Genomic DNA, 27658 nt, shown 5'->3' on the forward strand with positions numbered 1-27658 from the left:
TTGTAGCATACGCCGATTTTGAGTGCATCCTGGAGAAACCTGATGAAGACAATGAACAATGGATTGGTGAAGCTACCAAAGTTATCCAGTACCATCAGGCAATGAGTTACTGCTTATACTTTGTGCGGGACCCATATTTGGAAGATTCCTGGCTGACAATCACTAACCTAATCCCTCATGAGCCGATTGTCTACAGGGGTCCTGATGCCGCCAAACATTTCATGAAGACCCTCACCATGTATGCAAAAGATTTAGATGAGGCAATTGACTGCAGGAATATCAAGTTGCTCCCACTAACCAAAAGAGAGAAAGAACGACATAATGCAGCTGATTTCTGTGAGGCCTGCAATGAACGGTTCAATAAAGATAAGGTGTATGACCATTGTCATATAACTGGTATCTACCGGAATGCATTATGCCGTAAATGCAACCTGCAGCGAGAGCGACAATCATTCATACCAGTGTTTCTCCACAACTCTTCAAACTACGATACACACCTCATTATTCCAGAGCTGGGTAGAGATAAGGATCGGCTGTTTGTCATCCCAAACTTGTCGGAAAAGTATATATCATTCACCAAACGAATATCTCCAAAAATGCACCTTCGATTCATCGATACATTCCGGTTTACGCCTGATAGTTTAGACAATCTGGTCACCAACCTAGTCAAATCAGCATCAAATCCAGAAGACTTGTCCAAAGTGCTACCACATACTGCCAAGGTGTTTGGAAACAAATTGAGCCTTGTCTCAAGGAAAGGAGTGTTTCCATACGACTACTGTGATTCATGGCAGAGACTCGAAGAAACATTGCTACCACCCAAAGAGGCATTTTTCAGCAAGCTGGTTGATAGGAGTGTTAGCAGTGATGATTATGAACATGCTCAAACTGTGTGGAACCAATTCAGTTGTAGAACTCTGGGAGAATACAGTGACCTATACTTGAAAACAGATGTTCTCCTGTTGGCTGATGTCTTTGAGAGCTTCCGCGATGTATGCATGAAGACTTATGATTTGGATTGTGCTCACTACTTTACATCTCCAGGCTTTTCCTTTGATGTCATGCTGAAATATACTAAAGTCGAGCTTGAGCTCCTTACTGACTATGACATGTACATGTTCATCGAGCGAGGTATCAGAGGAGGAATAACAAATTGTATACACCGTCATGCTGTAGCCAACAATGCCTACACAGGAGCGCCTATTGACTCCGAGAAGCCTACATCATATCTCTTGTACACAGATGCGAACAACCTGTATGGCTGGGCAATGTGTCAACCACTTCCATGTCGGAAATTCCAGTGGATGGAGAAAGATGAGTTGGAGGGGGTGAGCAGAGGTATTGAGGGTGTTGGAGATGTTCAAAAGATTGGCTACATCTTGGAGGTGGACATTGAGTACCCTTCCGAATTGCATGATGAGCACAACGACTTCCCATTTCTTGCAGAGAACAAAAAAACTCTTAAATCTAATCATGTACGACTCATGACAGCTCTAAGCAACCGCGAACGATATGTATGTCATTACCGCACCCTCAAGCAAGCAGTACAGCATGGATTAAAAATCACTAAAGTTCATCGAGGTGTAAGGTTTGAGCAGGAGGACTTCCTAGCACCCTACATCATGCTAAACACCAGACTTCGACAGCAGTCGAAGAATAAGTTTGAAAAGAACTTTTTCAAACTTATGAACAACGCAGTTTTTGGCAAGACGATGGAGAATGTGCGAAAAAGGATGAGTATGGAGCTAGTGAATGACGAGAATCGATTGAAGAAACTGATTGCTCGACCAGTGTACAAGAACCGCATCATCTTTGGAGAGAATATTTGCGCTGTTACGATGCATAAGGAAAAAGTGGAGCTGAACAAACCTATCTACATTGGTTTGACAGTGTTGGACATAAGCAAGACCCTTATGTACCAGTTCCACTACGATGTGATGAAACCTACGTACAAAGAGAACCTACAACTGCTTTATCAGGATACTGACAGCTTATTCTACATCGTGAAAACTGAGAACCTATACAACAACATCATCAACAGCCAACAACTGAAAGATACCTTTGACACTTCAGAGTACCCTGCAAACCACCCATGCTACTCGGATGCAAACAAAATGGTGCTTGGAAAGTTTAAAGATGAATATGCTGGCCGAGCGCCACTTGAGTATGTGGGCCTGCGATCAAAGCTATATGCCTGTAGGTGTTACAATAGTGATCCAAATCAGCTGACAAGTGGATTGATAAAGAAAGCTAAAGGAGTGAGGAGACCAATACTTGGGCGAGAACTCTCAAAAATGCATCCAGATGCTGAACGTTACATAGGCTTCCAAGACTATCTAGATTGTCTATATGGTGATGAGGATATCTATAGAGAACAAGTGATGTTTGGCACTAGGAAACATCAGATCATGACCCAAGTCATGAGAAAGAAGGCACTGAGCAAAGCTGATGAGAAGAGGTATATTCTAGATGATGGAATTACAACTCTTGCACATGGACATTACAAGATCCCCACTCTAGCACACATTGATGAGGAGGATGAGGAGGAGGAGGAGGAGGAGGAGGATGAGGAGGAAGAGATGATTGACTCTCAAGAAATTCCCAAGGTTCAGGCAGCTTGTAGTACTACGACAGCTAAACGGCTACATTCCTCATCACCTGATGAGCTCATTGATAAAGTCAATGAGTCAGGTAGCAGTACTATCCCTCCTAACGGTCACGTCCCTTATCAAATGACTATAAAATAGATGGTGATGCATCCCAGTACAGCATTCTGAGAAAATTGCTTGAAAAGTGACGTCATACCTCATGCCAGGAAGTGTCAACAAATCCACTGCGCACATGTCTTTGCCCTACATTCACATCACAAGACTTTTTGGAAGCGTTCATCATCAGTTGAGGTCTGTGCACCGTGCTGTAAAGAACTAACATCAGCTACAACTAGAACTCCAGCTACTACTCCAGCTAGTACTCCTGCTGTTACCACTACCACTGCCAACATCAGCCTGCAGTGGAGCGAGCAGATATGTGTGAGTGTGGAGACTGTCTACTAGTAACCAGCAACCAATGGATTGTACAACCATTTCTGAAGTTTGGAGATAAGGACCTACCAGAACCGTTTGGAACAGCTCAAAACTTTCTAGAGACACTAAAATCCATCTTTCATGATGCCGAAGTGTCAAGCTATACCGACCTATGCGAGGGAGCAGCCATCTTGAAATTCTCATTCAGCAGAGGATTCTGCGAAATAAGTGATAGATTGGGTGAATTATATCACTGGATAGTTCTCGATATATTGGACTGAATCTTATTGAATTGTAATGTAAATAATCGTATTATTCATATGAATGCTCAGTTTATATATATTATGTTATGTATCAATAAAAGAGAGAGTGTGTTATTTCAAGAGAAATATGTTGTACATCTTATTCCATACACCCTTCAACTTCTAGAGTAAGCACTCTTAGACATTTAAGGTATAGTAAATACAATAGGAAGCATCCTTCTATGAAAAAAACGGGATTGTGTAGGATATTTCCTTATGGATAAGCCGACTTTATCGTTAGGAGACGATATGTATATTTCCAATGAGAAAAGTATATAAATAATAAGTTTGCGAGTAAAGCTGTTTATGGTTTCTTGTTCTAAAAATTGCTCCACTTCTTGACCACATATCCTTTCCATTCAATGATTAGGAAAAACATCCTATTATCTCATTCACACAAAACAATGTTTCCTCTATTCCTTCCACTCTAATGAAAATAAAAGCAGGATATATGCGGTGTGAATCATTTCCCACGAACTCTATTCTTAGTCCAGGTGTGAATTTGTTCTATTATGAAGTGTTTATTCCTTTCACTCTTATCAAAATTGAAACAGGATATGCGGTGCAAATTATCTAGTTCTACACTTCGCTAACAGCAATCTACTGCTGCATTACTGTTACAACTCATGCATTGAATGTGAAAAGCTTAATTGAGAGATCCATACATAGTAAAACATTATTGGAAATACCAATTTTGTATAAAATTAGAGCTCTATATGATTTCATTATAATAACTACCGATTGCATTAATTTGATGCTGGGGTGATAGAATGAGAAAAGTAGAAATTCAAGTTGTAATATAACTTGAAAGATATTGACTAAAGTGGAATTGTCTGTCATATCAGCTCCATTCTTGAATGAAAATCGTCGGCCTTATACTGAAATGAAATTGAATAATCCAATATTAACTTAATATACTCACTGTTTATAGATATATATACTTACTGTGTATAGAGCAGCATGGTCATGTTGATCTAGAGTCTCCATGGACATCTTGATCCAGTAGGTCTACCATGTATATATTGATCTGGAGTGATAGGTCTCCATGAGCATGTAGAGTGACAGGTCGTGCATGACCATCTTGAGCTAGAGTCCTTAATGCTGGTGGCCATTGGTCATGTGACAGAGGGAGGTGGAGTGGAGGTCGTTGAAATTACAATGCTTAAAGTAAAGTAAGGTGATTTTTTAACTATATGAATTAATGAAACTCTCAATCAATGGTTAACACAAAAAAAAAATGAGGTTTATTTCATACATGTTTACATCATTACATGAGAGTAGTTTTAGACAGTGGATCAGCCAATGAGGGTTTATTTCTTTATTATCATATTACAATGTTTATACATTCAATAGTATTTAACTTTCTCGAACATTATTACAATAATACTTTCCCTTATCATACAGCAAACTTACTGATGATTCTTTATCACCATCTGGTATCAATGACATTTGACTGAGTTGACATCTAACTGAATTGGAAGCAGTAACAATGGTATTACAGGTTTAGGGGATGATATGGAGATTGGATACATTCTAGAGGTGGACATTGAGTACCGAATTGCATGATGAGCACAACGACTTCCCATTTCTTGCAGAGAACAAAAAACTCTTGAATCTAATCATATACGACTCATGACAGCTCTAAGCAATCGCGAACATTATGTATGTCATTACCGCACCCTCAAGCAAGCAGTACAGCATGGATTGAAAATCACTAAAGTTTATCGAGGTGTGCGGTTTGAGCAGGAGGACTTCCTAGCACCCTACATCATGCTAAACACCAGACTTCGACAGCAGTCAAAGAAAAAGTTCTTTTCAAACTTATGAACAACACAGTTTTTGGCAAGACAATGGAAAATGTGCGAAAAAGGGTGAGTATGGAGCTAGTGAATGACGAGAATCGATTAAAGAAACTGATTGCTCGACCAGTGTACAAGGACCGCATCATCTTTGGCGAGAATATTATTTGTGCTGTTACGATGCATAAAGAGAAAGTAGAGCTCAATAAGCCCATCTACATAGGGTTATCAGTGCTCGACATCAGCAAAACCCTCATGTATGAATTCCACTATAACATCATGAAGCCCATCTACAAGGACCGTCTTCAACTCCTATATCAAGATACTGATAGCTTATTCTACCTTGTCAAGACAGAGGACATGTACAATGACATCATCAACAATCAACAACTGAAAGATGCCTTTGACACTTCAGAGTACCCTGCAAACCACCCATGCTACTCGGATGCAAACAAAATGGTGCTTGGAAAGTTTAAAGATGAATATGCTGGCCGAGCGCCACTTGAGTATGTGGGCTTACGATCGAAGCTATATGCCTGTAGGTGTTGTGGCTATATAACTGGCGGTGATAGTGGGACGACTGGTGGCGATGGTGGGACGACTGGTGGCGATAGTGGGACGACTGGTGGCGATAATGGGACGACTGGTGGCGATAGTGGGGCGACTATCGGCGATAGTGGGGCGACTCTTGGCGATAGTGGGGCGACTGGTGACGAAAGTGGGGCGACTGGCGGCGATAGTGGGACGACTGGTGGCGATAGTGGGGCGACTATTGGCGATAGTGGGGCGACTCTTGGCGATAGTGGGGCGACTGGTGACGATAGTGGGTCGACTGGCGGCGATAGTGGGGTGACTGGTGACGATGGTGAGGTGACTGGTAGCGGTTGGATGACTGGTTGTGGTTGGATGACTGGTGTTATGGATTGAGGTCTACTTCTGATAAGCAATCCATCGATGATAAGCAGACTCCATCCACTGGAATTTCCTTCGAATTTCGACTCCTCATCCAGTAGGGTCATGCACGCTTGGTTGATGATGTCTGGAAGATTGATGATACTGAAGATGCTGTAGTTTGGAGTTTTGAAGGCAACATTCTGGAACTCTTCTTGATCGAAGAAGGTCTTATCAAGGGTGCTGCAGAAATATGTTGCCTCCAATACTAGATTGAACTTCATTACTCCATGTGTCTGCAGTTGTTGACTGATGATGTGAACAATTTTATCCTTCAGACTGCTCAGAAAGGTGTGGAAATCTTTGGCAGGCTCATCCTTGTATGCATTATTGTAGTATAGAGTCGTGAGTCGGGATTTGAATGCCTCCTCCAGGACAACAAACTCGTCCACTGAGTTTGCTGTTTGCTGACATCGTACAGCTTTGCTCATCTGGAACAATGCAAAACAATATTGTATTAGTATGGTATGCAGTATTCAACTCTATATATAAATCAACGGATGTGGGGGATGAAGGTGGTGAATTGGTATCTAGGATCGTGGGTCGGGTGTTTGGGTGGGTCGGGGATGGAGGTTCATAGGTGTTTATGTTCTAGGGATGATGGTCCGGAGCTGTATGGTGGGGTGGGGTGGTGATGGGGGGATGTGAATGGGGGTCTAGGATCTACTTTGTGATTATACGGTTTTTAGGTTAGGATGAATTACAACCATGTGAATGGAGGTCTAGGATCTACTTATGGGGATGGGTGGGGATGGGGAATGTGAATGGGGGTCTAGGATCTACTTTGTGATTATACGGTTTTTAGGTTAGGATGAATTACAACCATGTGAATGGAGGTCTAGGATCTACTTATGAGGATGGGTGGGGATGGGGAGTGTGAATGGGGGTCTAGGATCTACTTTGTGATTATACGGTTTTTAGGTTAGGATGAATTACAACCATGTGAATGGAGGTCTAGGATCTACTTTATGATTATACGTTTTTTAGGTTAGGATGGATTACAACCACCAACTCGAAGAACCTAATTCATAATTAAACTTGTCATTTTTGACTATGTCATTTACTCTATGGTGTTTATGTTCTAAGGATAATGGTCTGGAGCTGTATGGGGGAATGTGAATGGAGGTCTAGGATCTACTTTGTAATTATACGTTTTTTAGGTTAGGATGGATTACAACCACCAACTCGAAGAACTTAATTCATAATTAAACTCATAACTTGTATGTATTGGAACCTAATTCATAATTACACTAGTCATTTTTGACTATGTCATGTACTCTATGTATTGGAACCCATTTCATAATTAAACTTGTCATTTTCGTAGTCTCAAACTACTTCAAAATCTACTCTTTTGGACTTAATTGTTAAATCATGAATATAATATAAATATATATAGAACTATAAAATGGTACTTACTCTTGATGTTGATAAAGATGAAAGTGATCCAAAACCAATATACTAAAATCACACACACGTACTGGTGGTACACACACGTACTGACGGCACGACTGTCAAAGACACAATGTCCCACTCCTTGTAGAACAACTCCTTTTATACCCCAGTTCAGGATCTGGAGGGATTTTTTTTTTTCCCTTTTTTTTCCCTTTTTTCCCAATTTTATGTGTTTTTAATTTTATTTTTTTTTAATTTTTTTTTTTTTAATTTTTTTTTTTTCATTTTTTTTTTATTTTTATTTTTTTTTTTTTTTTATTATTTTTTTTTTTTTGACCTTGAGGTTAGGGTGGTTGACCTGGATGACCTTGAGGTTAAGGTGGTTGACCTGGATGACCTTGAGGTGGGTGTGGTTGACCTGGATGACCTTGATGTGGGTGTGGTTGATCTAGATGACCTTGAGGTGGGTGTGGTTGATCTAGATGACCTTGAGGTGGGTGTGGTTGACCTAGATGACCTTGAGGTTAGGGTGGTTGACCTGGATGACCTTGAGGTTAGGGTGGTTGACCTGGATGACCTTGAGGTTAGGGTGGTTGACCTGGATGACCTTGAGGTAAAGGGGGAGTCTGGTGCACTTGTGCACCAGACTCCCCCTTTTTATACTACTAATATCCTTCCCGATCAACACACGACCGGGAGAGAATGAGAGAGAGATAAGGTAAGAGGTAATAAATGTATACTTATTGGGTATAAGTAATGTAGAAGAAGAATAGCACAAGTTTACCTTATTTTTTCTCTCCTTGATTATGTACTTTTGTATAAATGAATAAATAAAAAACTAAGAAAGAAAATTAGAAGAAGCTAAGTGAATGAGAGATGAGAATTCGATGAACGGTTAGTTAGAGAGACAGAGAATAGTGAAAGAGAGTGTAAAAGTGATAAAGAGAGTGACAGAGTTGTGATGAGGGTGGATGAGGAGTTACAAATTCATAGAGAGCTATGGACTGTATAGAGTGACGGAGAGGAAGAATTATAAGAGTTAGTAATAGAGAGAGTGTGAGTGAGTGAGGTGAGAGAGTGAGTGAGAGAAAGCCAGCCAGTTGCCGTGTTGATTTAACGGGATCAGCAATGTTTAGAGACAACAGTGGGGTGGTAGCTAACACGCACTACATTCGCCGATACGAGTCGTAAACTACCCCTCTTTCCAATCCACCTCCTCCTCCTCTCCCTCTTCACCCTCCAACTCCTCCTCCACATATTCCTCCTCCTCCTCCTACTCCCACTCCTTCACCTGCTCCTCCTCTTCCTCTTTCTCCTCCGCTATTCTTTCCTCGACACCATCATCCTTTACCTCTCTTCTCTTCTCTTTCTTCTCCTCTTTATCATTCTCTCTCCCCTCCTTTTCCTCCTCCATTTTTTCCATTTAGAAAAGAAATCTCACTACAATAAACTAATTTTTCTGATTTTTCCCTGACAAATTGATTTAAAATCATATTTCTGAGCTTAGACCCCATAGCAGTCTGCATACAGGAGCAGTAGTGGCTTCTACTAGCTACCAGGGGAACACGGAATTACAGTTGCTAGATACATTTGAGTTGCGGACATTTTCAATTCCGAGCTGTTAGGGGAGAGCTAATAAAATCTACTAAATAATTGTCCCTGTGTACACGCTGATAAAATTAGGTCTCCCAGCATAATTTCATGGTTTATTGAAATATTGCTTTCTATTTTTAATGAATGTTGTAAATTATGCCAATAAACATCAGTTCTGATTGTATGGGTTATTCAAAACGTATATCTTCCACCTTCACAGAATTTTTCCCCATCACACTCTCTTACTCTGTCTCTCATTTACTATTTCACATACTCACCAACCCTCTCTCACTCAATCTTTCTCTCTCTCCCTTAAATTATTTGAAATTATAAATTATATTTAAATAATAAATTATAGTTATTTTAATTATCCACTGCATACTGCTGTATATTATTGAAAGTTGATTACCCTGATCTACTTTTAGCCTACTCCATTTTATTAATCAATGATTTGATCTTATTCAGCTGTATAATTATTTTACTTTATCAATTTTCAGTTTTTTCCCTCGTAAATCTTCATATTAATTAAAACTTTTACAATATTTCATTTACAAATTGATCCTTAGTTGAATTAATGAAATTAACGTTTTGGTAGATAGTTAGTGGGGAGGATATTTTTAACATTCTTTCCGAAGAATGGACATTGGTATGTCCAAAGCTCCGCCAATTTATGTAGATGCATAGCCTAACAATATAATTATTTATAGTTATTATATTAAAAATTGCTTTTTCATATCATATACAGTTCAATAATTATTTTCTTAGTCTATATTATGTAAATTCATCTATAATTTTGCTGTATTGTAAGCTATTGTATATAAGTGTATAAGCCAGTATATATTGTAATCTACATAAATAAAGTACTCAATCAATCAATCTTACCCGGTCGTGTGTTGATGAGGAGGATATTATTTTATATCCTTCTCAGAGAATCGACAATAATTATTTGTTGAAACACCGCCGATTTATGAAGCTACATCATAATATTATATTATCGTTATTCTAATTGCATTCAATCTTTATCATCATTGATTAATTATTCATACTTTGTAAAATTCGTTGAATAATTAGCATTACCGTCATTTAATGTGAATTAATGTATAAGCCAGTAAATAGTGTAACATACATTAATAAAGAAATCTAATAATCTAATATAATCTCTCACCAGTCTCTCTCACAATCTCTATCACTCTGCCTCTTTGGTAGAGAACTCTCATTTGGTAGAGAGTTAGTGGGGAGGATATTTTTAATATTCTTTCCGAAGAATGGACATTGATATGTCCAAAGCTCCGCCAATTTATGTAGATGCATAACAATATAATTATTATCTATAGTTATTATATTACAAATTGCTTTTAAATCTTAATCTTTCTCATATAATAAATATTAATGTTAAAATTATAATCAAGGAAATAAATGAACCCAAAGAAGAAAAAAGGTTTCACAGGGTGTATATATCTGGATAGTCGGAGTACCGTCGTGGTATTCCAGTTAATCCTAAAAAATGTTGGGGAAAAAAGTTAAATTTACTCCTAGGAATATAGAATAAAATTGAATTTTTAGTCATCTATTATTTATGTTTCTACCTGTAAATAAAGGAAATCAATGAATAAATCTAGCGATAATCGTGAATACTGCACCCATGGAAAGGACGTAGTGAAAATGAGCCAATACAGTTCAATAATTATTTTCTTAGTCTATATCATGTAAATTCATCTCTAATCTTGCTGTATTGTAAGCTATTGTATATAAGTGTATAAGACAGTATATATTGTAATCTACATAAATAAAGTACTCAATCAATCACTCTGCCTCTCCCTATCACACTCACTCTCTCTCAATCTCTGGCACACACGCTCTCACACTACTATCTTTTACACTCGCTCTCTCTCTCAATCCTCCAATTTCATATCGTCTATCAACCACTCATGCTCTCACTCTTCCTCACACATACTCACCATGTATTTCTCACTTATCCACAATCCTACCTTGTATTGCTACAACCAAGCTACCCTCTCTCTCTCACTCAACAGTTGATCTTACAGCTGTAATTCGCCCCTAACCCTCACCTCTCAGTTCTCCTCCTCCTCCAACTCCTCCTCTTCCTAAACCTCCTCCTCCTCCTCCTACTCCTCCTTTCACTCCTCATCCTCCTCCTCCTCCTCCTCCTCCTTCTCATCATCATCATCATCATACTCCACCTCCTCCTCCTCATCATCATACTCCTCCTCCTCCTCATCCTCCTTCTCTTACTCCTTTTACTCCTCTACCTCACCCTTATCCTTCTCCACCACCACCACCTTCTCATCTCCCTCTTCACCCTCTTACAACCCTTTACAACACCACCTCCTCCTCCTCCAGTAACCATGACAACATGACGTCACATACGTGAATGTTCTTTGTGTAGTACTAGCTCTACGCTTCACCTGTCTTCATACGTGGTTTGTATTTACGTCACCTGTATGTTCTTACTAGTGCGTTTGTATTTACAGCGCCCGGGAAGTGTCAAGGGTCCTTGATACTATATTCGGAGCAGGAATGAAAACATGGACTTTGTACTTCACTGAATCGTGTACAGTCTAAAACGTGGATTGTGAAATTCTCGAATTTTCAAACTCGAATTGTATGCAATTTTCATATTGCTTTCTTATGTGCAAGAGCATAAAGTATCTGGAAATATCCTATTATATTGAGCGAGCAATTTCTGTATATCTGTTTATATTTTCATGTCTGGTTATCTGGTTTTTATGTTCAACGAATCTCGAAAACGGCTCTAACGATTTTCACAAAATTTGGAACATAGTAGGTTTATGATATAAAAATTCAATTGCACTAGGTCTCATCCCTGGCAAAACTCGCTGAAGGACATGAAAATAATCTGATTTGTTGACATGACATGATCATCATTCCAAACTAGAGTAGGCCTATATCATAATTTTCAAATTCATCCATTCTTTGACAATTTCAAGTGATAAGTGATTGTTATTTTGTTATTCAATTTGTTTTGCAAACAATCTAAATATTGGAAGTTTTCTGTTTTCAAATGTTTGGACTGAAAATTGAACCTGAATTCAAGTGTATGGAACATAACCTACTTTCTGGACTATTTATAGTGTTATAAATCAAAATTCGGGGAAAAACAGTTTTGGGCTGTGCCTGTTAGTCCTTCCCCTATCATTTTAAAGAATTGTGTTCTGTTTATCAATAGTTCATAAATAAATAACAAGAGAAACTCAGTGCCCCGATATTTAACGTTTTTATGAGGGCTTCTCGCCAGTTACACACAAACATCAATTTTTTGCCGTCCTTATGAATTGAACAACTGAACTTGACAAACATCATCAATTTGACATCATCTATGCAATCTGATAGAATTTATAAGGACGGCAAAAATCGTACGTTCATAAATCGATGTGTCTTTAACTAGACATAGTCATTAGGGAAAGAACTAGTGACCCCCTGGGTTGGAAAACTCGCTCATGAACTGTTGTATTGTAATCTCTGGAACCCGCAACTTCTAAATATGGAGAGTTAATGAAAATCTTGGAAACAGCTGCATATTTCTTTAACAAGAATAATTCAACAGTGGGTTCCATTGGGGATCTTATTTGAAATGGAAGATTACTTTGTCGCTTTGAAAGCTTTGACCCTCATATGAAACCTAATTTATTTTTTAAAATGAAATGTGGTCATGTGATATATGATTTCGATACAGAGTTCCAAGAGAAAATGAATGACGAAAACCGCACATTGATATCTCAACCCGTATCAGTTTGTTGTTGTAAAAGTTGTAAATTATGTTGAATAGCCTCCCAAATAGTCTGAGATAAATAATAATAATAATAATATCGAGTGACCTGGCTGGCTCAGGTCTCGTGTCAGAGTTTTCAGGTCGCAACTGATCAATTTCAGGGCCTCTGACATGACCTAACGACTGCTTTTTAGGCAGCCGGGATCGACGGTAACGTGTCCATCCGAAACACATGATGATGAAACAGTTTCAGATGATGTTATATGGATGAATGAATAAGAAAACTATGGTAATTTGGGCAATGAATTCGTCAGCTGATTGAATCACAACAAATTCTTCTCCTATGCACTTTCAATGTTATATGTTATATCCTGAAAAAAAAGAAGTAGAGTCGATTTTGTTGTCCAACGAACTTGACCTGTAAAAATGTTTGAAGAATACGTGCTGTTCAAAATTTGAAGCTGATTGATCAATTCTTCTAAAAGTTATTGTAGAACAAACAGACGGACAACGACTTTGGTCTTCAGTAAGTCAAATGTAAGAACTCGCTGACGCTCGTTCAAAAATAATGCACTCTAAGCACTTGAAAATGGCATTAATTTTGAAACAAAGTTGTTGATAAAAGTTTTAGATTCACTTTTATTCACATTGTATTCAGATTTTTCATTTCCTGATGATATATTATGTTTCAGTAGTCTTTTCTCATACCCATATACATCACTCAAACATAATTTGCCAGGAAACGTGAAAACAATTTTGAAGTGAAATCTCTGTATACACAGTCAATATTCTGCTCTCAATATATTGTGTGATTCCACTTATTCAACCTATGTAGAATGCTGTAATAATTAATATTATGATGTCCTAATAAAATTTTGGAAGAAAATTAATAATAGACACTCGTATAATATAATATGGATATACTTTACAATATAAGTGGAAAATAAAAATTATAGGAAAAGAAGTTTTGAATTGTCAAACTGGAGATGAAACCATAAGTTTTGTAACACGACTATAACTTTTTGATAAATTCGTGATATTTTTAGACGGTTGCTTTATTATTAATGAGATTATTTAGGTTGGCACAAACAATACAATGATCGGAAAATGAAAAACAGACTGTTGCCCAAAGCTTCTGCAATTTTCTAAATTAGTTTCAAATTGTCCAAATATTATAACTTTTTGATATATCCGTTATACTTTAAGACGATATTATAGTGCTCTATTATTAATGAAATAATTCAGGTTAGCACAAACAATACAATGATCAGAAAAGAAAAAACAGACTATTGCCCAAAGCTTCTGCAATTTTCTAATTTAGTCTCAAATTGTCCAAATATTATAACTTTTTGATATATCCGTTATACTTTTGGATAATATTGTAGTGCTTTATATTCAATGAAATTATTTAGGTTGGGGAAAAAATACAATGATCGGATGAGGAAAAAAACTATCACCCAAAACTTCATTAAGTCCCTAATTATTTAGTTTTAAATTGTCCAAATATTATGCTTATGCACAGTCAGTGTTACAGTATGGTATCATTGTCTGGGGAGGGGTGTCATCTGCTAGCCTGGAGCCTCTCTCGGTTACCCAGCGCACCATTATAAAAAAAATTCTTAAAAAAGAACCCAGATATCCCACGTCGCTGTTGTTCTCGGACTTCCCTGTGCTCAATTTAAGACAACTGTACACTTCTCACATATATCAGGAAACACAAAATAGAACTACTCAGCAATATTCAACATAACTATCAAACTCGACACAGAAATAACCATGGATACTCAACACCTCAATTATATCACAGAATAGAACTTAGGTCTCCTCACTATCTAGCACAAATCGTCTATAGAAATTTGCCCAATGATATCAGGGAGGCTGAGAGCTGCAGCGATGTGGTGTATAAAAGGAAGCTGTTTAAATGGTTGATTGGCATGGGTTGGGATGGAACCGAGGGCTTACTTCATTCCTATGCTTCTTAAATCTCTACAATTTAATAAATAAATTGTCACAGTCTTGAGTCCTCTTGCTCTTTTTTTTTTTTTTTAGCTCTTTCTTTCCATTCAAGCACTCTTCACAAATGGCCACAAAAACAGTGGTAGGGAAGTGCAATAGTCTGTAGATTGCACTCTATCATACTAGCATATAAGTTAGGTTAACTTAGTATTATGAATGTATATTATTTTGCTTATAACTATTTCAAACTTAATTTACTTTTTGTTATATTCTTGCTCATAGGAACTCTCCCCCATTCACAGATGTATAGTCTTCTTGGGGGATTCCACTTTTCAATAATGTTGCAAGTTTAAATAAAATAGTAGAGTAATTTATCTTTATATTTATTGCTTTATTGTAACTTAACTATATTTACAAATTTGTAATTTCATGTGGAAATAAATTGAATTGAATTGAATTGAATTGAATTGAATTATACATAGGTTATGTCCATTTCAATTTCTACACCAAATCACAATTTGGGAATACAAAATAGAATAAAACGAACAATTTGAAATATGGATAGATTGATGATAAAACTTTCGTAAAAACATGGAACAAACATCGAATATTCATGAAAAAAAAAACCCCTTGAATTCTGGGCTCGAAAATATCAGGTTCACCTAAGCTACATAATAGCTAATTAAGAGTTGAAGATGGAATTCTCACACAATTAAAGAGGAATAAAGAATAAATTCACTTAAATTTTGAGCTCGAAAATATCACGTTGACCTTAGCTACATAACAGCTAATTATGAGTTAAAGATGGAATTCTCACACAGTTAAAGAGTAACCAGATCAACATCAAATTCAGAGAATTAGGTGATGAATTTCACAATTTCAAAGTAGGCCAGTTGTTCAACTTTCAACAAAGACTAGGGTATCAGAATGGTGCTAATATCCTTCCAATATCCCACTCCTGACACCACAAATCCCATTGTTCAAGTTTTGGGTCACAACAAACCCCTCCCCCCAAACACAACAATTTGTGGGTGAATTTACAACAGAAGGGCACCAACCCACCACCTTCCCACAACCTTTTCGAGACTTCAGTGAGATTTCCTGGCAGCATTGATAGGATGGGGAGGATTGATGTTACTCCCTGTAATGAGGTCCACGTTATAATGGTAGTGGAGAAAGATAAGAGAGCACCGTTGCCGATCCTCTGTCTTGTCAATGCCTTCTATAGACGGTAGCTGATACAAGTTTATCGATAAATAAAAACTTTCAACAAAGTGGATAGCTATATATCTTTCTTGCTTCGCTCTGTTGCCAGATCATCTTCTAACAATGTGAAATTAATAATCAACCAACAAAATATTCCATCTCAATTATGAGAATTCATTATGAAATTATTGGGAAATATAATTTCATGCTTAGTAAAATATAATAATTCATTATTTCAAACGAGAATGAGCAGTTAATATTATATCAATAAACCTGAAAACACTCCACTCACAAATTAACAAATTAAAAAAAACAATATAACACATTGTAGTAGAAACTTTAAAATACTTCAACGATTAATAAAAAAATTATTAAACTTCAACAAATAAATGAATGAGAAATGAATTATTCATATGAAAATAAGCTAATAATAGATTCAACAACAACAATAACTTTCTATTACTTCTATTTACTTAAAATAATATTAGATGAAAATAATTGAATAAGAAATAAGAAAATGATATGTTCTTATTATCTAGTATCAACTTGTTTATTTTCTACATTTCAACTTGAAAATGACCTATGGTTGAAACTAGTCATTATAATATTTTAAAGCTTAGGGTATATAGATATTTTAAAGCTAGAGGGCTCTACAAGTTTGCATACTGTTTTTATTGATTTGAACAGATGTAGCCAATAGCCTATAAGTGAAGTTATTTGAGGTTTATTGATGTAATATTAATTGTTCATTCTCGTTTAAAATAATCAATTATATTTTACTAAGCATGAAATTATATTTCTCAATAATTTCATAATGAATTCTCATAATTAAGATGGAATATTTTGTTGATTGATTATTAATTTTACATTGTTAAAAGATGATCTGGCAACAGAGGAAAGCAAGAAAGAGATAGTGCTATATAAGCTTTGATGAATGATAATAGACAAGGAAAGCAATACCATCGCTAATCAAACACTGCCATTATAACGTGGACCTCACTATAGGAATACTGACAAATTAAAGTGAACTGCTCTGTGCCACCAAATACAGGCAACCGCTCTAGCGCAACCCTTTCAAAGAAGGGCCGCTATTATTCCCCCCTTCCACCATTTTGAAAGACCCTTTTGGTTTCGTTGTTGGAGAATGGATAAGGGTTCAGCCACCATTTGAATGCCACAGGTTGTTGGTTGTTGTTTTGTTTGTAAACAGGAGCAATTTATTAATGCTTTGCTGGTTCATTGTCTCAAAGAGATGCTAATTTTCGAACTGAAAACTGGCTAACGACTGGTGGTTGGTTGGTGTCAAGATTATTGATTGATTTTACTGATATTATTTCTGTAGAAAACAGTGGCGCCATTTCACCAAACTGCTAGGGGGGGGGGCAAAAACCAAGAGGTATGAGGGGGGAAAGGAATACCCCCAATGGATACAGAGTCCTGGGTTTCTCCATGAATGTTACATCCGAAGATGTTATTATATGATTCATTCTCTCCAGTTTTATACAAATGTGGTTAAAGTATGAATACGAACATATACATTATTAGTTAATCATGAAGTATTTATTAGAAATATAGGCCTACAGAGAGGCCTTGAAGTAGGAATACACTGAAACAGATTTCTTAAAAATCATGGAAAAAGATAATTTTTTCTTTTACATTGACAATTTCAACAATTTCATTGGGGATCATATTCTAATTGGAAAATAACTTTCAGTTAGAAAGCTGAAGAAAAATTGAGCTGTTCCCATAATTTTCACCAACTCTGTACATACATTTCTGATTGTCTGATTGTGCCCTTTCATTTGCTTTCACTGTGACATCTTGCAACTTGTAGAAATTTAAGCAATAACTCACTTATTGTGCCCACATCAATAATAAATTGTACCCATTATATATTTAAGCTTCAACTATACCACAGAAAAAAATATATTCTTTATTACTCCATACCCATTCTATCAAGGCAGTTTTGCTAAATTGTTGATACAGTAGAAGGAATTATACTACTGTTGTTTAAAAAAAGTATTAAATCAGTATGAGATTCTAAGGATTCGTGTAGATATAGACCCGCATATTCATTAATCATCTTTTTGTGTAGTTGAGAAGTTGATATTGTGGTAATTATTCATATTGAATGAAAAAGACTAAGAAATTGTCAAAAAACCACTGTCAATCTCTGATAAAGTTTATCAGAGATTGACAATGGTGTAATAACCGAAACCGGTCTTTCTAATTATCAATGAATCAGTGGTTTTTGACAATTTCTTAGTCTTTTTCATTCAACATTAATCATCTGATCCTTGGGGGGGGGGGTTATGCCCCCTGCCCCCCTAAATGGCGTTCCTGGTAGAAAAACCAAACTGACACATTCCCAATCTCTATAGTGAGGTCCACGTTATAATGGCAAGGTTTGATTAGCAATGGTATTGCTATCCTTGTCTATCAGTCAACAAAGCGGATAGCGCTATCTCTTTCTCGCTTTGCTCTGTTGCCAGAACGTCTTTCAACGATGTAGAATTAATAATTAATTAACATAATATTTCATCTTAATTATTAAAATTCATTATGAAATGATTGAAAAATATAATTCTCCTCCACCTACTGTCAAAAGTATTTACTTTACTGCCTGAGACATAATATTAAATTGTCACTTTTTCGCTCTCGGTAGTGAAAAACAGAAAAACTCCCCTAGGGAGGAAAGGTGACTCCATTCAAATAACATGGGAAGCATCTCTATTTTAAAATCTAACATTGTAATAGGTTAGAAGGTCTAAACTCAGATGAGGAAGCATATAGGGTAATTAAACCAACTAAATTCAATACCTCAACCAGACATTTGATCAAAATATGAAATTTATGTTTGTATGCTAAAATTATTACAAACTTCATATCACTATGCTAAAATAATGTAAATTTGATGTTATTCAAAATACCAGACAACAAATATTCCTCATTAACTAATCAAATTTGAAATGAGAACTTCATCATAGCTGTAGTTGTAGTTGTAGCGGCCATTGTTGTTACAACTTTTGCCTACAGATAGCACTGTCGGCGGAGAAATGTCATCACAAGCCAGCTGTTTCTGTTTACTTTTTAGATTATGTTGTAACACATTGTTTGGTCACGTACGTTTTTAAAAATTATTTTATTTGAAGTTTTTTAAAAAATGTAGGTGGAGGGAAAATTTTGTGTATATCATGAGTGAAAAAAGTTTTTTTCTCCCTCAGGAAAATTGTTGCCCTCGGCTTTGCCTCGGGCTTCAAACTTTTCCCTCAGGGAGAAAAAAACAGTACTTTTCACTATAGATATACAAATAGTTATTCATGCTTGATAAAAAATAATTTATTATTTTAAACTAGAATGAACAGTAAATATTACATCAATAAACCTGTATCAGCTACCGTCTATAGAAGGCATTGGCAAGACAGTGAATCGGCAAAAATGTTCTCCCATCTTTCGTCACTGCCATTATAACGTGGACCACACTATACTCCTTTCTCTATTCATAAACTTCACTAGTAACTCTTGAGTGTGCAATCTCACACAAACCAATCTGTTTTGCTTTAAACTCTATTTTCCCTCTCATACTCTGCTGTCAACCTTATCCCATCTGAGTCACTGTTTTTTGTTATACTATAGTGAGGTCCACGTTATAATGGCAGTTGAGAAATATGGGAGAACATTGTTGCCGATCCACTGTCTTGCCAATGCCTTCTATAGACGGTAGGTAATACAGGTTCATTGATGTAATAGTAACTGTTTATTCTCGTTTAAAAAAATCAATTATTTTTTAAGCAAGAATAGTTATTTGTAAATCTAGAGTGAAAAGTACTGGTTTTTCTCCCTGAGGGAAAAGTTTGAAGCCCGAGGCGAAGCCGAGGGCAACAATTTTCCTGAGGGAGGAAAAACATTTTTCACTCATCTATATATATAAAAGCGAAATGGCACTCACTCACTCACTCACTCGCATAACTAAAAATCTACCGGACCAAAAATGTTCCTATTTGGTAGGTATGTTCAGTTGGCCCTTTAGAGGCGCACTAAGAAATCTTTTGGCAATATTTCAACTCTAAGGGTTGTTTTTAAGGGTTTAAAGTTCGTCTTTTAGCATGTATATTCTTCTTCTCCCAATCTCTTAATTAGAATTGAAATTTCCATATCATATGTTACTATAGAACTATAATCTAGATAGAGTACCTCTTCGAAACAGTTGTTAACTGGCAACTAAATTAATAATTTTGACAGGTTGGCATTAAGTTGAGTTGATTTTGTTAGGTTGGCACCAAGTTGAAGATTTAAATGCATTTATCGCGGAAAAATTGATTGGGCACTACTACTTCAATCCTGGGAATATTATATTACTAGCCGTCAGGCTCGCTTCGCTCGCCATATCTGTTTAGCCAAACGTTTAGTCTGGACCCCCGACTGGATTGTCCTAATATGATAAAAATGAAAAAATGCAGGCGAGCGAAGCGAGCCTGCTGATCTCATTCTTGGACGATCCAGTCGGGGGTCCAGGGGGCGGAGCCCCCTGGCTAGACGGATATGGCGAGCGAAGCGAGCCTGACGGCTAGTTTCATAATACATTTTCCATAATTTAGATGAAATATTATGTCAATTAATTTTATTATAATTCTACATTTTTAAAATATGATCTGGCAATAGAGCAAAGCAAGAAAGAGAAAGCACTATAAGGTTTGATGAATGATAGACAAGGATAGCAATACCATTGCTAATCAAACACTGCCATTATAACGTGGACCTCACTATAGCAGGTATCTCGTGCTCCACTGGGGTCAAATCAAGAACTTGTCAAACTGAAAACTTGACCTATTGAAATCATGAGGAATTCAAAATAGGTCTACAACCATCCTCGGTAAATTAAGAATCTATATGCAAAATGTGAAGTTAATGAGTTGAGTAGTTGAGACGAGATGATGCGTCATTCGTGAATTTCCTATACCCTACGTGTATCAGCCAATTCTTCCCTCTATTATAATGTAGACTAGCAGGTAACCCGTTCTCCGCAAGGGATTGATTAAAAACTTGACAAACCGAAAACTTGACCTATTGGAATCATGAGGAATTCAAAAAAGGCCTATAACCATCCTCGGTAATTAAGAATCTATATGCAAATTTTCGAGTTAAACAATTGAGTTGTTCAGACGTGATGATGTGTCATCCGTTAATCTCCTATCCCGTATGCAAGCCAAATCTAATCCAAATCAAGTTTAGGTGTACAATCTTCATACAATCATAATTTTCCTATTAAATACCCTATAAATATATCTAAATTGAAGTCTTTATATTGAAGTCTCTATTGAAGATAGTAATTCTGGACTCTGCCTATCATCCTCTCCCGATTATAGGCCAATGTGAGCCTATATTATAATTTGTAGCTTTGTCAATGACATGAATAAACATGGAATGTGAGAATACTCCAAGAATTTTTCAATTAGTCTATTTTTTTATTATTTCTTCAGTCTATTTTCTATTTTCTATTGTGCCTTGTGTTATTTTTTATGTTTGTTCCAAACTATTTTTTTCTGCGATTTTTCGTTTTATCTTTCTTACTAATTTAGTTTCAGTTTGTGTAATCAATTGATTCTCAATGAGGCTTGTTTTGGCATAAAGCTGTAAGCCTCTTTATGTTGTTGTAATTTTTCTATTGATGTAAATAAATAAATAAATATTAGTTCAAAAACTCAAAAAATTAGTTCAAAAAATATTTATGCTGGAAACTTAGAACTTAATGGTATTAGATAGAAAATTGAAAACTCACCATTCTCTAGTTTGGAGCTCTTCAGTAATTCATCCATAACGTCTTTGTGTTTCTGAAATATGGGAAAAAAATGGTTTAGTAATTATCAATTTAATTTGGTCTTATTAAACTTTATTATATTCATGTGTATTTGAAAATGAGAATAAATGTGAATTACCACAAGTAAAGGTGGGTTCTGGTTTGTGCGTAAATATGTCGTCGTCGACCGCGACAGGGTTTGGATCTCAGATTGGGTAGATTTCAATTCGTCCAAATAGCCAAAAAGATATATACAATTATGTTTCAATGCGGGAGGTTGAGTTTATAATCTTTTATACTTTTGAATGACAATATGTTGAAATTGTAGGAATTTTTTTGATTCATGAAAAATCAAATCAAAATCAAATCAAATCAAATTTATTCTCACAATTTACAAATAATACAGTACAGTTACAGTACATTTATATATACCCTTACGTTATGAGAGACTCACATGTAGGCAAAAGCCTGTGTTTGTGAGGGGCCTGGCGTAATTCGCTGAATTTAAAATCGATAAACTAAATTATGAAAAATTGATATTATATTAAACTGAATTGAGAAAAATACAGATTGAAAAAAAAGATATGAGTAAATGTTGATATTATAGGCAGAAAAACAAATAATTGGCTGCAGAAACAGCCAGTTATAATTAATGACTAAAAGTTAGTAAAACTAAAAGGTAGATACACTATAGCAATGCAATTAAATACTAAGTTATAAAGAATTTTCCAAACTTAGAATGAAAGATGGTGATGACGATGGACAATCCAATCAAGAACATGTAATACTATAACAGTGGACTACACTGACTACAAAAAAAATAATAATAAGCACTATGGGACTTGGATTTCGGAGGACCACAGACAAGATCACCAAGTTCCACATTCCCTACCTATATACAGAGAGCAGCACGCGTTCAGACTCCTCCTGGTCACTTACAATTAACCACCTCTCAACAAGTCGCTTATACTGGCCTGATCTGTAATTTTGAAAAGTTTTAAGATAGTCAGGTATGTTTCTAAGTATTATGTGTGACAGGTACTGAATATTAGTTGTTGAATATGTTTTATTTAATCTTGGAGTCTGTATATTGTTTATATGTGATGCTCTGGTGGGGTATCTATGATCTATTGTATTGTTGAAAATTTCGTTATGGTGAGAGTGCATGTAAATCAAGGCAGATCTCACAAATAGCTGCCTTACATTAAACACTTTAAAGTCCTCATATAATTCCTTAGTGGAACATCTGGGACCTCTCTGAACATAAATAAACACAAATAATGAAAAGTAATTTGATCAGCTGTTTTAGCACACTTGAAATCTGAACAATACTACTTGTCGTCGACTGCGGAAGTTTACGCACAAACGAAAATGTACCTTAAGAGTCTATTCTATTTCTAGCACATATCGCTTTCCATCAGCTGATGCTATGCTTATTATACATACATATTATTCAATTCACTTCAATTCAATTCAATTCAATTCTTTATTGCCAGAATTTAACAATGCAACAAATCAAGGTTAATAAATCAACACTTATTACAAGAAAATAGAATAAAATTAACTATCAAGAACTAAAAACTAAAAATTTTTTCAGGCACCACCAGCAAAAAGAAAAGTCTTTGACCGCTGGTGGGAGTCGCAAAAAGTCCGATTTGAAATAGAAACTAAAAACAAAATACAATTTACAATACAAAATCGAGTTGATGACAAGAAAAAAATACTTCACTGCAAAAGATTGATAACGAATTTTGAGAGAGAGAGAGAAAAAAAAAAGATTTTCCAATAGGAAAAACTAAAATAAAACAGAAATAAACCAAAATATGACTACCATTCAGGTCTCAGGAATTACAAAAAATAAAATAGAGATTGCTTTATAAAAATACAGTATATATAAATATAGGCTATTATTACCACCATTCAGGTCCCAGGGAAAAGAAATACTTTTCTTAATCGAATCCTCTATTCCCTTCAAATCTACTCTTTGATGAATATCAAATGGAATTATATTAATAAATCTAGAGCTCATATACATCAACTGTCTTCTTAATATATATAACTATATCTTACTGTTTCTGTATAAATACAGATATAATAAGCTGAAGATCAGCTGATAAAAAGCGGAATACGCGTGTTCGTAGCGCATACGTCTATAAAGGTGCGTACAGATATACGCGCCGTGATCATGAGCAATTCACTTTCAATCAGCTGATGCCAAGCTTTTTATATCTGTATCTTACCGTTTCTGTAAAAATACAGATATAATCAGCTGATTAAAAGTGAATTGCTCATGTTCGCGGCGCGTATATCTGTACGCACCTAAAGGTGTACTCCTATAGTCCTATACTCCTATTTATAGATATTCTTGTAGAATTCGCTGCAGAGAAAATCCTCCACATAACTAAGTCCAGTATCAAATTGTCCCACTGTGAAAACTCAAAATACACAATCCTATATCCGTGTCGTGCAAGTTACATGCTAAAGTCATCTTCATGTTGATGAAGTCCCTAAAACTTGGGGCGTTGCAAAGTTGAGCTTCACTACAAACATGTGCTTTGTGAAACAAGGGGAGGGACTTATGCATTATTTAAGCTCCAACTTTGCTGGTCCTGGGATTCGAGTCTGGGAATACTTCCAGCTTTGTATCTCTATTTCGCTCATGGTGTGATACTGTCTCAATTTTTCGTCCTCCTTCTCTTCTGTTCTCTCTCTCTCTCTCAGTCTCTCTCTGTCTATCTCTGTCTCTTTTTTTGGTAGAGAGTTAGTGGGAAGGATACTTTGGATATTCTTTCCGAAGAATGGACATTGATATGTCCAAAGCTCCGCCAATTTATGTAGATGCATAACAATAATTATTATATATAGTTATAATATTACAAATTGCTTTTTCATATCATATACAGTTCAATAATTATTTTCTTAGTCTCCATTATGTAAGCCGGGTCAGAATTGTAGGAGGGTCAGAATGGCGTGTTTCCATAACTATATATATATATAATATATATATATATTATATATATATATTATATATAAGCGAAATGGCACTCACTCACTGACTGACTGACTGACTCACTCACTCACTCACTCGCAGAACTAAAAATCTACCGGACCAAAAACGTTCAAATTTGGTAGGTATGTTCAGTTGGCCCTTTAGAGGCGCACTAAGAATCTTTTGGCAATATTTTAACTACAAGGGTTTAAGGGTTTAAAGTTTGTCTTTTAGCATGTATATTCTTCTTCTCCCAATCTCTTGATTATAATTGAAAAATGTCCATATCATATATTACTACAGAACTATAATCAGATATAGTACCTCTTCGAAACAGTTGTTAACTGGCAACTAAATTAATAATTTTGTCAGGTTGGCATTAAGTTGAGTTGACTTTGTTATGTTGGCACCAAGTTGAAGATTGAAATACATTTATCGCGGAAAAATTGATTGGGCACTGCTACTTCAATCCTGGGAATATCATATTACTAGCCGTCAGGCTCGCTTCGCTCGCCATATTCGTTTAGCCAGACGTTTAGTCTGGACCCCCGACTGGATTGTCCAAATATTATGATAAAAATGCTCGAATGAAAAATGCAGGCGAGCGAAGCGAGCCTGCTGATCTCATTCTTGGACGATCCAGCCGGGGGTCCAGGGGGCGGAGCCCCCTGGCTAGAAGGATACGGCGAGCGAAGCGAGCCTGACGGCTAGTATTACTATATTCTTGTCTGAATTTGATACTTCTACTTCTCTCCGCCTTTTTTCATTTCCTTCTTCCCCTCCTCTTCTTCCATCACTATACCACCCCCCTGTCCTACAAAATCTCTTTAAAATACCTCATCTTACTCCGCCTCCTTCTCCTCCACCTCCCTATCAAACTTCTCCTTTTCTAACATTCAAGTTTCAATGCAACTCGTTCATACATAATTAGAAACCATTCAACTCAATTCTCTCATAACTAACAAGCCTATTGTTCCCTCTCCTACATCTCCTCCTTCTCCACCTCCTTCTAATTCTCTTCATCCACCATCTTCTCCACCTACTCCTCATCTTCCTATTCTCATCCTTCTCCTCATCCTCCATCACCTCCTCCTTCTTACTATGCTCCTACATGTCCACCACCACCTCCCAATCATTCTTCTTCTTCTTCTTCTTCTTCTTCTTCTTCCTCTCCCTCTTCTTCCTCCTCTCCCTCTTCTTCTTCCTCTTCCTCTTCCTCTTCCTCTTCCTCTTCCTCTTCCTCTTCCTCTTCCTCTTCCTCTTCCTCTTCCTCTTCCTCTTCCTCTTCATCTTCTTCTCAACCTATCCTATCCCTTTCCACTTATTTCTTTATTTCTATTTCTGTTCTCTTATTCTTCACCATTCTTCTTCTTTTCATTCTTCTTATTATTCTTTCTTGTCTTTTCCTCATCCTCTTCCTCTTCCTCTTCTTCTCAACCTATCCTTCTCCTTTCCACTTATTGCTATTTCTGTTCTCTTCTTCTTCACCATCATTCTTCTTTTCATTCTTCTCATTATCCTTTCTTGTCTTTTCCTCTTCCTCTTCATCACCTAATTCCAGTTCAAATTATTATCCTTACTGTTCTTTCTTTCACTTATTGTTCTCCTCCCTCTTAATATCCTTTTTCTTCTTTTACTATTCCTTACTCCTTATCTTCTTCTCATTCTTTTCTCACTTTATTCCTTTTCTCTCACTCACACCCCGCTCTACACTCTCACTTTTTCCCACTCACTCCCTCCTTCTTTCTGTCTCTCACTTATTCTCTCTCTCTAACTCTCTCTCCCACTCTCTCTCTCTTGATCCTCAATCTCCCACTCCCACTCCTCCCCGTCATCGTCCTGCTGAATATTAACAACAATCTCAATTTCCCAGAGCATCTCCATAGCGGTGCAAATCGATTTTAAATTTTCATAGCCAACTTTTCCGGGACCAAGTTTTGAACTCTTGTTACAGTAACAATAACAGAGTGGCGGAGGAGGAGGAGTATTGTGAGGATGATGAGAAGGGGGAGTATGGGTAGTAGTAGTAGAAGATAATAGTGGTTGAGGAGAGAAATAGGAGGAGAAGGAGGAGAAGAAGGAGGAGGTTGTGGGGGAGAAGGTGGGGGAGGATGAGGATGAGAAGGAGGAGGAGGTGGAAGATGAAAAAAGGCAAAAGAAGAAGGAGATGAAGTAGGTGAAGAATGAGGAGGAAGGGGAGCATGAGGAGGAGGAGGGGGAGAAAGAGAAAGAGCAGGAGAATGAGAAGAAGGAGGAGATGGAGAACGAGGTGTAAGAGGGGGAGGTGATGAAGAAGTAAAGGATGAGGAGATAAAGGGTGTAAAGTATGAGGAGGAAGGGGTGCAGAAGGAGGAGGAGGTGAAAGAGAAAGAGGAGGTGAAGGAGAAGCAGGATGAAGGATGAAGAGGAGGTGGTGTTGAAGGAGGGAGGGGAGTAGAAGGAGGTGGATGAGAAAGAGGTGGTGGATGAGGAGCTGGAGGAGGAGGAAGAGGATGAGAAATCTTATATAACAAGAAACGCTGGTGGTGAAGAAGGTAGTCGTCGAATTGGGAGTAGAGGACGAATGAAAGGAGAAGTTGAAAGTGAAGAAGAGGGAGAAAGTAAAGAAGAAGCAGGATAATAGTAGAACTATAGAAGTAAGACCGTTTAGTAGATTTGGAGGATCAGAATGAGGAGAAACATGAGGTGGTGGAGGAGGTGGAGGTCAAGTAATGAAAAAATGATAGGTTATGTAAAAAATACAAATAAAATATCACTTGTGATTCTATGAAATAAATCTTCCACATAACCTTATAGTCCAGTCAATTGATGCTTGTACAGTATGATTCATAATCATGGTAAAATAATTTAATACGTAATAGTAGAGGTAAAAATAAGAAAAAAAATCTTATAAACATAT

The 27658-nt window shown here is 36.6% G+C and overlaps 1 protein-coding gene across 1 annotated transcript in view; it reads right to left on the minus strand.

The window, feature by feature from the left end:
* LOC111055288 (rap guanine nucleotide exchange factor 4) overlaps positions 1-27658 on the minus strand; it is a 384485-nt gene that overhangs the window by 126534 nt on the left and 230293 nt on the right. Inside the window, exon 6 of the mRNA XM_039440978.1 lies at positions 21753-21804. Coding sequence (XP_039296912.1) covers positions 21753-21804 — 52 coding nt within the window. The remainder of the gene's footprint in view (positions 1-21752; positions 21805-27658) is intronic.

This window comes from Nilaparvata lugens, chromosome 14 (assembly GCF_014356525.2).
Source record: "Nilaparvata lugens isolate BPH chromosome 14, ASM1435652v1, whole genome shotgun sequence".
Lineage (NCBI taxonomy): Eukaryota > Metazoa > Arthropoda > Insecta > Hemiptera > Delphacidae > Nilaparvata > Nilaparvata lugens.